This window comes from Triticum aestivum, chromosome 2A, assembly GCF_018294505.1.
Source record: "Triticum aestivum cultivar Chinese Spring chromosome 2A, IWGSC CS RefSeq v2.1, whole genome shotgun sequence".
Classification (NCBI taxonomy): Eukaryota; Viridiplantae; Streptophyta; class Magnoliopsida; order Poales; family Poaceae; genus Triticum; species Triticum aestivum.
In genome coordinates this window covers 103,848,341-103,860,304 of record NC_057797.1, presented here as the reverse complement: position 1 = coordinate 103,860,304, position 11,964 = coordinate 103,848,341, and the positions used below count along the sequence as shown (strand labels likewise).

The window sequence follows — 11,964 nt, the reverse complement described above, 5'->3', positions numbered from 1 at the left end:
CAGTAGAAAAATAAATAGTACTCCCAGAGGGAGTAGTTGATGAGGTTCAAAGTGACGCGGAAATGGCACCAACGCATGTTATTTTGCACAAGTTTTCACAGCATGGTGCTGGAACAACGACACTATACCAACCACGCCATGTGTGTCTGATCGCTACCGTTACTTTTCACTCAGATTTATGCCCGGCCGGCCGGCCCCCTTTTACCGGGTCGGTCCTTTTCACCGAACCAACCCCACTAGTATTGTCTGCTCCACGCCTATATATATGCGGATTTGCTTACACAGCATGCACGAGCCGAGCCCTTCGATCAGCTAGCTACTGGCACTGCCTGCTTAAGCACATATAGCAGGCAAGAGTTGCACCGATCGACGACAATGCAAGGCCTCGCGGCATCTTCAAGGGCCGTCATGCTCGCGACGTTTCTCCTGATCGGTTTCGGCGTCGCCGCCGCCGCCGACGGCCGGAGGAGGCTCGTCTCCGGCAGCCCCGACGAGCCGTGCAGGCAGATGACGCTCTACTACCACGACATCCTCCACGACGGCGCCAACAACACGGCCAACGCGACGTCAGCGGCCGCGACGAGCCCGCCGGCGCTGAGCAACGACACCTACTTCGGCATGCTGGTGGTGTTCGATGACCCGGTGACGGTGGGGCAGGCGCTGCCCGCCGGGGCCGAGGAGGAGCCCGCGGCGCGCGCACAGGGGTTCTACTTCTACGACGGGAAGGGGTCCTTCAACGCGTGGTTCGCCTTCTCGCTCGTGTTCAACTCCACGGCGCACAGGGGCACCCTCAATCTCATGGGCGCCGACCTCATGGGCGAGGAGACGCGGGACATCTCCGTCGTCGGCGGCACCGGCGATTTCTTCATGGCGCGCGGCGTCGCCACGCTCCGCACCGACGCCGTCGAGGGGTTGCTCTACTTCCGCCTGCAGATGGACATCAAGCTCTACGAGTGCTACGTCTGAGGCTCCGAATATCACCTGATGAGATCATGGGATGCCGTAGGGAGGTGGTGGGATTAATATGCTAGTGCCGAACTGCCGATTAGGAGTGATGCATGTGTGCTGAAGCTGCTGCCGATGTGTTTGTGTTGTGATGTGCGTTGCATGTGTGGGCATGCATGTGGATCGTGTGTCATTGTCGTGTTATACGCCAATACGAGTGTAAAATGTACCGCACCTTTATCCTGTGTTATATAAAGACTCACTTTGCAAATGATAACAACCCTAGCTCATTGCTGTAGAAGTGCACGCACCGGCCAGATCACCCAAAAGCCAAAAAAAAAAGAGTTGATAACATGCCTTCCACCATGGGTGAATCTATGTACCAACCAATTCCAACACTTCACCTCACGTCTAGACTCTTTTGGTGCTTAATTAGGCTAAGATCAATGTAGACCGCAATTTTTTTTGAGCATCAGTACAGACATAAGCGTTCATATACACGTGCATACACTCATCCTTATGAACGCACACACGCACACCCTACCCCTATGAGCACCTCCGAGAGACTGAGCCGGCATATCATCTTGAGATTTACGAAGTCACCGTAGGCGCCTCGTCGTCGACGAGAACGTCTCCTCCCACTGAGCTATTTTCGCTTTTTCTAACAAAAAGTTTGAGTAGTGAAGTGAAAAGAGGGTAAAGATCTCTTCCATCCTTCCTAGCTCCTTGTGCTTGCACCCTCTTGACGCTTTTTTCATACTCCAACTAGTTACCAGAAAAGTCTAAATTTATGGACAAGAGCAGAGCTGCGCCCCATGTGTTGATTGTCAGGATCAACCAGGTTAAGCTTGAGCCACATAGAAATGAGAAGATGGACAGTTACCTTGATCTTGAGGTCTTGTCATCTTCTCTTCTTCTTCCTTCTCCTTCTAGATCTTAATATGATGTCTGTTTGGTCCTTCCCAATGCCTTCAGTGCTTGCTCTGATCCTGAGCTTGGGGTCGAGCTTGAGTGAGGGTGAGAGCATGAGCTTAGAGCAGCCGCGTACGGATCTCCTCTCACATGTACTCCCTCTGTTTTTATTTACTCTGCATATTAGAGTTGACTGAAGTCAAACTTCATAAAGTTTGACCAAGTTTATAGAAAACAATATAGACATTTATCATAATAAGTATATACGATGTGAAAGTACATTCAATAATAAATCTAATGTTGTTGATTTGTTATTGTATATCTTAATATTTTTGTTTATAAGCTTGGTCAAAGTTTGTAAAGCTTGACTTTGACCAAAGCTAATATGCGAACTAAATAAAAACGGAGGGAGTATTTATATGCACTGTGCAGTGTGCACTAAGTTGGAGGAAAATTGCCCCCGATCATGACAAAATTGCTGTAGCAACTGGACCACTGATGCAACACTGTAGTAGCAACAAATTATTGATCTACTGTTTAGATGCAAATCACAAAATATCCAACACTAGGCATTACATATTATTTTAATGTTTTTTAGATAACATTTTGGAGGTATTACATATATAGAATTTTGTATGGGTCAGGGTTCAGCCCATTGACTGGTCAGCAGTTGACTTTTGACAAAAACGAAAAAAAAATCCAAAAAGCAAAAATGTTATCGAATTCAAAGAAGTCCTTGGATTTGAAAAACAAGCAAATTCAGTAATAGTTCCAAACTTTTTAAAAACATGATTTTGAAAAAAAGTTCATGGATTTGAAAAAGGTTCATGAATTTGAATTTTTTTCATTGATTTTGCAAAAAAGTGCATTTATTTTGACAAAAAGTTCACAAATTTGAAAAAAGTGCACGAATTTTGAGAAAAATTCCACGGATTTGAAAAAACTTCATTGATTTTGAAAATAACAAGGTCGTTGATTTTGATGAAAAAGTTCATGAATTTTTGGAAAAAAGTTCATCAATTCGGGGAAAAAAGTTCATGAATTTTTAAAAGTTTGGCATTTAAGAAAAAAAGAAAGAAAATAAATAAAAAAACAAGAAAAAGAAACAAGGAAAAAGAAAGAAGAACCAAATAAGAACCACCCAAAACTGACTAGCAAACCGGGAAAACCGGTTGGGGAAGCTTCCCAAAACCGAGGGCTTTCGCGAACTGAAGAAAAAGAAAAGGAACAAAAAGAAGGTAATAGCCATGAGCGTTAAGATGTCCTAGTTGGTTGGTGCAGTTCTCTCCCAATGAAGAAGTCACGAGTTTGAGTCATGTCGCCTGCACACTTTTTAAAAAGTTTAACAGAAAAAGGGTAAATGGTCATGAGGGGTGTGCGCCGGTTGGCGAATTAGCTTTTAACCGACGCTGAAGGCGCCAGAGAGGCCTCGGGATAACTAGCACACAGATGACACACATTGACTTGAAAAAATATACATGACACATGTGACCAGACGCTGGACCTCATGTTCGACCTCCGCCCGCCGTCGTCATAACGCTCCAGTAACTTCCTCAGCTCATTGGTCATCTGCACGAGTGTCGAGTGCACGGCCCATGTCCCTCGGTTGCTGGTCTGTTGCCACACTGTGCTGCCATCCTGCCGCCGTTCGCTGCCCGCCGACTCCCTTGCGTCCTTGATCGTCCTCAAAACGGACACTATATTTGTCTGCAGACTAGTCCGGAGAGTCCACCGGCATATATACGAGAGCTGGTCATCCAACTCTGTCTCGCAAAACGTTCATTTTTATATTTTTAAGTCCGCAACACTTAGAATAAATATAAAAAATAACACAATTCATTCAAAACTATCCACGGACACTAATGCGGGAGTCGGCCATTTAAAGCTATCCATATACTTTTCAAAGAGTATTTGAACAGGCTGGACAATATTTAATCAAACACGCAAAATTCATTCCAGTTTGATCATAATTTACATAAAACGACCGATATCTCGGCAGTTTTACTGAAAACAAAAAAACCTACGCTATGTATCAGACGACCACCTCATACGCGTGGGCTCCCTTCCCGGCCACACCGTCGTCGTCGTCGTGTAATCGTGGCCATCGACCCTCCAATAGCAATATGGCGCCAGTCCATCATGACAACATTTTCTGGCCATTGCCTACCGCTCGCGGAGGAGCCTATCTGCTTCCTCCTGCGTGGTGCGGAGGGTCTGCGTGGTGCGGAGGGCCGCCGCGTCTAATGCCAACGGCGCCCATAGAGCTCTAGTGGCGGCCTTGCCCCAACCGGCGTTGGCGGAAGAGTCGCTAAGCGAACACCTCCTCGCCGATCTTGATGAACTCAGCGTCAAGGCCGCGGCGCCCCTTGGCGGCCGTCTGCGATGTGGTGACGGAGCAGTCGATGGTCCAGGCAGCGGCGAGGTCTGGGTCATTGCTGACCTATTCAGCGTCGTGTCAGACTTGGCGAACACGGAACGACAGGTGGCGATGCACTGCTCGTAGCATGCCTGTTGTCCTGTCGCCTGTTCCTCCTCAAGCACGATGTTCCTCGAGCCCGAGGGACCGCTGTCACCATCGCCTCCAATGTAGTGGAGGATGTGGCCTCCTGCCTTGGTGATCGCGAACGGCAGCTTGACCTTGATAAACTTTCCGCGACGGTTGCGACGGGGCGGGGACGCAGGCCCGTCAATACGGGTGTAGCGGCTATGCACCGGCGGCGACGCCTGCTCTTCCTTCACGCGGCGCCCAATTTGGATGTCGCGGTTTCGTGGTGGGGACGGCGGCTCCTCGTTGATCACACACGACCGCAAGGGTGGCGTCGGGCCCATCTGACGAAGCGATTGCTCTGTCATAAGTTTCATCTAACGAACGGATTCCTCGTCTGTCAGAGAGGCCTTTGCGAGGAGGCACGACTGCTACTCCCGCGGTGGTGCCTGGTCCTCCCTGTCGCGGGAGGAGATGATGATCTCCTTCTTGCAGAAGGAGCCGACCGTCGTGGATGCCGAAGGGCCTGGAGAGCGAGTGAGGTGGCACCATGAGCCTCCTGGCGAAGAACTGCCACCGCCTCCGCCTGCCTGCACGGACAACAATGACTTCGACATCGTCGGAGTTGGAGATGCTCGGGGAGGAGGAGGCACTCGGAAAGGAGGAGTTGCTTAGAGAGGATGAAGTGTGGATGTGTGCATTGTCGGTGCACGGCTTAAATAATCTCGGCCAGTCCATGTGAAGGGTTGGTTAGCCAACATCAATGCGGCGTAGCGGCCTCAGTTGGTTTCTCAGGACGCAGCGACGCCCGAGACATCGCGTCCGTCAGCGCTGCCCTCCCGTCCAGTCACATAGCTCGACATCAAAGCCGGCTGATGCATGCTCTGGGTGGGCCACGGTTGTCAGACGCGGGCATGGCAGTGGTCCAGACTGATCGGCGGATCGATACAAACCCGCGTTAGAGGGCAAAACACATCCGGACAGCATGGTTCGACTGTTGCCGGTGGTTCTAGGGTCGGCATTGGAGATGCCCCAAGAAAAATGTAGTGTTCTGCGGCATGGCAAATTTAAGAATGATTGCTGTAGTGACATGGCATTTTCAGAAAAAAAATCCTAAAAATGATTGATCTAGTAACAAGCTTTTTAGCTAAGTTTCCCATGATCTTTAGAATATTTTCTGTCAAACTTGCCATGGACCATGACAAAAATTAACTCTGGATGTTTTATCATACAAATACGACGACAATTTTATCTTGCATATGTTTCTTTTAATGTATTGTACCACAGGAATTAATTGTATATACCAAGAAAAATTAGCCAGCTTGAGTCGCGCTGAAACCCCGTTTGAGGGAGGGATTTAGGTTTGCTTGATCGAACCTACCCTAGCGAATGAATCGTTCACTCTAGTCGGTTTTCCACCTGATGAGTGACGATCACATGTTATGCGTATCCGTTGATTAACTCGTAATAGTTTGGCTAATGTAAGTTTAATGGATCATTATGAAAGGAAGTTCCATTGCTCTAAATCATAGTTTCTCCGCAGCTACTGCTACTGGTCCGGGACGAAGTTTTTGAGTTGTGCAGCCATTGTCAAAGCAAGTCAACTTTCAGTTGCCCTGTGAATGTCCTGTATGGTCAAACGACATAGTGACGGAATGCTTACAATCTTCATCGACAGCAACCGGGAAATAGTGTTTACCGACGCGATGCAGTCGTACCAATTTAAACGCCGAATTACCTTGTCCTGTACCAACGGAACATATAAACAGTGTACCGTCAAGCCGTCGTACACCAGGCGTCGAATTCACCGTATGCTACTGTTGGACGCTACCTACCTTTCCCTCCTCCCTACGATGGCATTCAATGCACGTACACAACACGTCGTTGTCCCATTGGCACATGTAGCGTGAGCAGGCGAGCTCGTCCGCTCTGGTGGCGTTTGGTTGTGTGGCTATCCACCCTAGGGACAGGGATAGCCCATTTTGCTAGGGATGCCACCCGTTTGGTTGACCAGCCAGGGAGGATACGGATAGCCAGATACTGTCGAATATTCGCCCAAAATCTGGCTGAGGAAAGTCGCGAAATTCTCGCGGGCGAGGGCAGCCACCCGCGCGCGAGCGCCTCTTTTTCCCGCTTCTGTCACCACTCAGCGCGCGAACTGGTTTTCGTTTCCTTCTTATCTCACTCCTCACCCGAGACCCTCACAATCCCCTCACCCAATAGAAGAAGCGGCGGACTTGGCGGCGATTTGGATCGAGGCGGCGGCGCGATTCGGCTTGGATTCCGGCGCAACGGAGGTACAGATCTTACTCCTCCTCGTTCCCCTGTCCATCCTCCCTGTCCTTTGCCTCTCCCGGTTGCTTGGCCAGGGGGGGGGGGGGGGGGGGGGGGGGGCGAGGGGAAGGGGTTTGCTGGGTCTATGGCAGTGGGGAACGGGAGGGTTTGGTCGCTGTGGCAGTGGGGAACGACATGGTTTGGTCGGTGGTTTCAGAGAAACATGGAGCGCCGGCGGGAGGAGCCCCTCTGTTCGTTTCGAACCTCTATATTCTTCCCATATATGCGTCTAATAATTTCTTCCTCTCGTTTATTTTCTGCAGCTTGGACGGGAGACACTCTTTTGCATCCTCTGTTTGTTTGCAACTTCTCTGCTTTTCTCAAGGTATAAACTGCTGTCCATTCTGCTATGTACTTCTGCCATGAGAAAATAAGCAAGATTTAAAAGCATTTGCTATGTACTTCTGCCATGAACATGTATTTGTTATGATATTTCAATTAAGTGGACATTGAGCAGATTCATATCAATTTACTATTGTTTCTATGCTGCATTGTAGATGGATATCAAGCAAAAGAGGCTAATATTTGCGGTTGTGTCATATATGCTTGTCTCGGTGATGACATTGGTAGTTCAGTCTAGAAAAAGAAAAAGGCGTGCTGTCATATGTTATGGGCCAATAGATGAGAGGGATAGGATGAGAAGTGAGTACCTAGATAATAAAATATGGAGGGATGAAATGACATGTGTGAACATGCTTAGGCTTGGAAGAGGACCTGACAGTTAAATATCCAAGATTGAGTTGATTCAATGTTGACGTGACATTCAGAACAGAGTCCATTTAACTGTTGTTGCGCAGCTGAATGAACATTAGTGTTCTACAGAAGACAACATTTTCACTTTGCAGCTGACAGCATATATTTAGAGCATGATTTGATACTAAGGCCTTGCATCGTGGTATGTAACCCCGACTAGAGTATTTTAGCCCTTCATGAATATTTGACCAGAGATGCAGTAAAGCACCCATGTCTTACATCCATGGCGCACATTGAAATGTAGACAGACATAGTTAGACCAGATACATGCTGCTCTTAGTTGATTTGACCTTACAGATGTACATAATGGAGCTCCAAGTCCATAAGAAGGCAACAGTTGTCTCTACTCTCTAAACTCTAAGGCCTTATAGCAAGTTAAGAAACAATAGTAACCTGAAGTGGCACCAAAGGAGCTCTCCGCCTAGCTGTGCTGGTCGGTGCTTCAGTGGAACAGCCAGAACGAGAAGCAGCAGCAGCAGGCATTCGTTCGAGAACCCTTGTCACGTCGTTGACCCCAACAGAAAATTGTTGCTACAAGGGCAAAAATCATGAATGCAAAAGAACATTGGAATATTCTGAAATCACTCATGATAACAGAAGTACTCTATCTGCAGTAAATAACTCTATAAACTTCATGTAAGCAAGGATGGCAATACCTTCATCCATATCTTTTCTGGCAAACCTCCCCTTGAAGCCTTGGCAGCCTCCATGCTCCTACAATAGTAGCTCTTTTCAATATTGGAATAATGCAACACAAAGAAACGTTGGGAGAGTAACGGTATTTGCCTACTAACCTGATAAGTTTCGACAATAGTTCATCAAGGGAATCTCCTGTGATGTAATCTGAAGTTACTCTGTTCATGGAGAAATGCCGAGTGATGAGTGAACTGAAGTACCTTAACTTGAATAAGAAGAAAAATAAAAACAGCTACAAAGATCACTAAAAATACAACACCGTGTGGCGATCATGCCGACGGTTGCAACACCGTGTGGACTTGTATTGCTGGGGCAGTTGGATCATTGGGCTTATAATCTTCGTATGCAGAATGTCTTGGGCTCTTGGCCCATAATTGGCTTACCCAACAGGCCGACACACCGAGAAAGCGGCCCTAAAAAACCCCGAGAAAGCACTGCCTTCGCGAACGCATATCCCCTGCCGCGCCGATGCCGTAGCCCCCCTGACTCCGACGCCGTCACGCTGCCGGCCACCGCCACCCGACACAATACCTGCCGCCACCCCGTGCCGCGCTCCCCGAAGGATCACTTCGCGCCCCTAAGCAGCTGTCTGTTCTGTTGGTGCAGCGTCACCCCCGCGGCACGCCGTCTCGTGCCGGTGCTCAGCCCTTCCTCAGTTTCCCTCCATGTCTCCATTGACGACTGCATCCACTCATTTCAACTGAGACTCTTCTCTCATGCCAATGTGTTTTCATACTGACATGGCAGGTCAGCAGCTGACCAGAGGAGGCTGGGAGCATTAGTACAGCAACCAATTCGCCGCAGGTGGAAGGTGAATTTTCTTCTGATATTTGTAACTGCACTAAAGTAGTCTAGGCATTATCGCTATGAAGTACCGAGTACGATTTTTTCTTTAATTGTCATTACGGTTGTTCTTTTTGTTTTGTATATATACTGTAGTAGAATCTTTTTTTGTAACTCCGTGTACCTAAATCATAAATCTTGCCCCCGCCAATATGTTGTTTTGTAATCTTGAATGTAAGTGTGTTAAATAGTTCGTGGCAGTTTTTGGGATAAGTTTAGTCTGTATAAGTTTGCGCTGGACGTACTCCATTTCGGGATCTGCCACTGTTGGTAGATGAATGTAGAAATTATTGTACATCTAGTATAATAAAAAGGGCAGCCGGTGCACAGGGTCCGGAGAAGGTTCCGACCATTTTGGGTCTATTGTACGCAGCCTTTCCCTACATTTCTGTAAGAGGCTGTTTCCAGGACTTTGACCACTGTGCCAAGGCTCCCCTTCTAGTATAATACCATAAAAAAATGCTTTATTAGCACTGAACTTCAATTTTACAATGTATACAGTGCTGATGTATGTCACGTTTAAGTATGTTTGAAGTTCTTTGTATTTATCCCATTTTGGATGTTCCTTTCTTGCATGTACTGTGTTTGCTACATAGTGAAGGTAGAAATAAGTGAAATTATAGTTTGATTATGTTATTGCTTCATTTAATAGGTCTTCTTCTCGGTTGATAGCACTCTTTTGGTGCCGATGAGCAAGAAGAACAAACCTGAAAAGTCAATCAAGTTGCTGAAAGATGCTGAACAAACGTACACTCTTTGCCCTGTTGTATTTTTAGTGATCTTTGTAGCTGTTTTTATTTTTCTTCTTATTCAAGTTAAGGTACTTCAGTTCACTCATCACTCGGCATTTCTCCATGAACAGAGTAACTTCAGATTACATCACAGGAGATTCCCTTGATGAACTATTGTCGAAACTTATCAGGTTAGTAGGAAAATACCGTTACTCTCCCAACGTTTCTTTGTGTTGCATTATTCCAATATTGAAAAGAGCTATTGTAGGAGCGTGGAGTCTGCCAAGGCTTCAAGGGGAGGTTTGCCAGAAAAGATATGGATGAAGGTATTGCCATCCTTGCTTACATGAAGTTTATAGAGTTATTTACTGCAGATAGAGTACTTCTGTTATCATGAGTGAATTCAGAATATTCTGATGTTCTTTTGCATTCATGATTTTTGCCCTTGTAGCAACAATTTTCTGTTGGGGTCAACGACGTGACAAGGGTTCTCGAACGAATGCCTGCTGCTGCTGCTTCTCGTTCTGGCTGTTCCACTGAAGCACCGACCAGCACAGCTAGGCGGAGAGCTCCTTTGGTGCCACTTCAGGTTACTATTGTTTCTTAACTTGCTATAAGGCCTTAGAGTTTAGAGAGTAGAGACAACTGTTGCCTTCTTATGGACTTGGAGCTCCATTATGTACATCTGTAAGGTCAAATCAACTAAGAGCAGCATGTATCTGGTCTAACTATGTCTGTCTACATTTCAATGTGCGCCATGGATGTAAGACATGGGTGCTTTACTGCATCTCTGGTCAAATATTCATGAAGGGCTAAAATACTCTAGTCTGGGTTACATACCGCGATGCAAGGCCTTAGTATCAAATCATGCTCTAAATATATGCTGTCAGCTGCAAAGTGAAAATGTTGTCTTCTGTAGAACACTAATGTTCATTCAGCTGCGCAACAACAGTTAAATGGACTCTGTTCTGAATGTCACGTCAACATTGAATCAACTCAATCTTGGATATTTAACTGTTAGGTGTATTCAAGAGCAAAAGAATAAGGGGATTTCATAGTATTGTAAATATGTCCATATCCGCAATACATATATGCTGACACTAAAACTGACTACTATTTCACGTCTTTTTTCATGGTACTGTAGGCTGTCATTATAGCCGCTGATTGCAATCCCAAATGGCTAACAAAGCACATACCAACCCTGGCAAGCACAAGGCAAGTCCCCGTATTGTGCCTCAAGGACAACAAAGGAAGCTCGTTGAGGTTAGGTCAAGTGGCGAATGTCCGAACAGCGCTGGCCATTGGGATAAAGGTAACCTTTCTTTCTTTTCTTGCTGACCGCAGTGCCCTATACTGTCTCTCAAAGTCACTGATGAAATCTTTGTTTCAACTCATATCAGGCCAAAGACAGCATAATCAATAAGACTGTTGACGAAGTGCTGAAGGATTATTATAAGCCAGTGGCCGATGAACAGTAAATTACCCCCCATTCCCAGTCCAGTGGCATGATGAGCTAGATCTTAACCTCTGTGTGCTCAACATTACAAGAACATCTCCAAGGGGGAGGTTTCCTTTTTTGCGGGGACATGGGAGGGTCTCTGAATGTTGTCGAATTGTAGTGCATCAGTCTAATCTCAAGACTTTTGGGTGACATCTTTTGCTGGCAAAACTCATGAAGAATAAGCCTGTGGCTGTGGCTGGTCTGTCGGGTTGGTGCAGTTCGGTTGAAGAAGATGTGCCTGGAACAGCATTTTCTATAACACTGCACTGTACAATGCTGTTTTATTGGTCGCTGATGCTGAGTTTTTCCGTATGAATTACGCGAAGCAAAGCAATTTGCGGAAATCATTTTTGTTCGTTGTGGAGTTACTGATGATTAATCCAGTTTCATGTTAAGTTGTATATTAGGGATGGATGATTTTCTGACAATGTGAAGGCAGAAACTAAGATTATGTTAATTTTGATTAGTGTGGCCAGTAGCTCACAATCTAACTCTATGTCTCGCATCCAACGAACAAAACGGCAGAAGACCAACAGTAGAGCCTATATCCAATGGCATCGGCCACAATTTTTTGATTGGCTTAAGATTGAGGTATGCTGTAGAGGGAATCCATTGGCATTGGTAACGAAATATATGATGTGATTGAGATTATGGAAGTACAACTACGTGAGTTGGTTTCGTTGTTTCCTTGCAAGAGATTTCTTGCTATCGAAAATAAATCAGCGGGAGCGGGCGGGAAAACCGTCGCTCCAAGGCTCTGCCAT

At 46.4% G+C, this 11,964-nt stretch overlaps 2 protein-coding genes across 4 annotated transcripts; both read left to right on the top strand.

Annotated features, from left to right (window-relative positions):
* Positions 1–375: 375 nt before the first annotated feature.
* On the top strand, positions 376–966 carry LOC123187820 (dirigent protein 5-like). The gene is made up of 2 exons (XM_044599777.1): positions 376–719; positions 819–966. The coding sequence occupies exons 1-2, from the start codon at positions 376–378 to the stop codon at positions 964–966; spliced, it is 492 nt and encodes a 163-aa protein (XP_044455712.1).
* A 5,431-nt stretch (positions 967–6,397) lies between these two features.
* On the top strand, positions 6,398–11,666 carry LOC123187818 (uncharacterized). 3 transcript variants are annotated; one of them, XM_044599775.1, is made up of 9 exons: positions 6,398–6,639; positions 6,940–7,001; positions 8,873–8,936; positions 9,621–9,715; positions 9,831–9,890; positions 9,968–10,025; positions 10,151–10,288; positions 10,844–11,011; positions 11,100–11,666. In XM_044599775.1, exons 4-9 carry the CDS (start codon positions 9,657–9,659, stop codon positions 11,175–11,177), a joined length of 561 nt encoding a protein of 186 aa, XP_044455710.1. In that variant the 5' UTR covers positions 6,398–6,639; positions 6,940–7,001; positions 8,873–8,936; positions 9,621–9,656; the 3' UTR covers positions 11,178–11,666. The 3 variants fall into 3 exon arrangements, with proteins under 3 accessions (XP_044455710.1, XP_044455708.1, XP_044455709.1); XM_044599773.1 differs by having other exon boundaries at positions 6,448–6,639; positions 9,641–9,715; XM_044599774.1 differs by lacking the exon at positions 8,873–8,936 and having other exon boundaries at positions 6,571–6,639.
* The last annotated feature ends 298 nt before the right edge of the window (positions 11,667–11,964 follow it).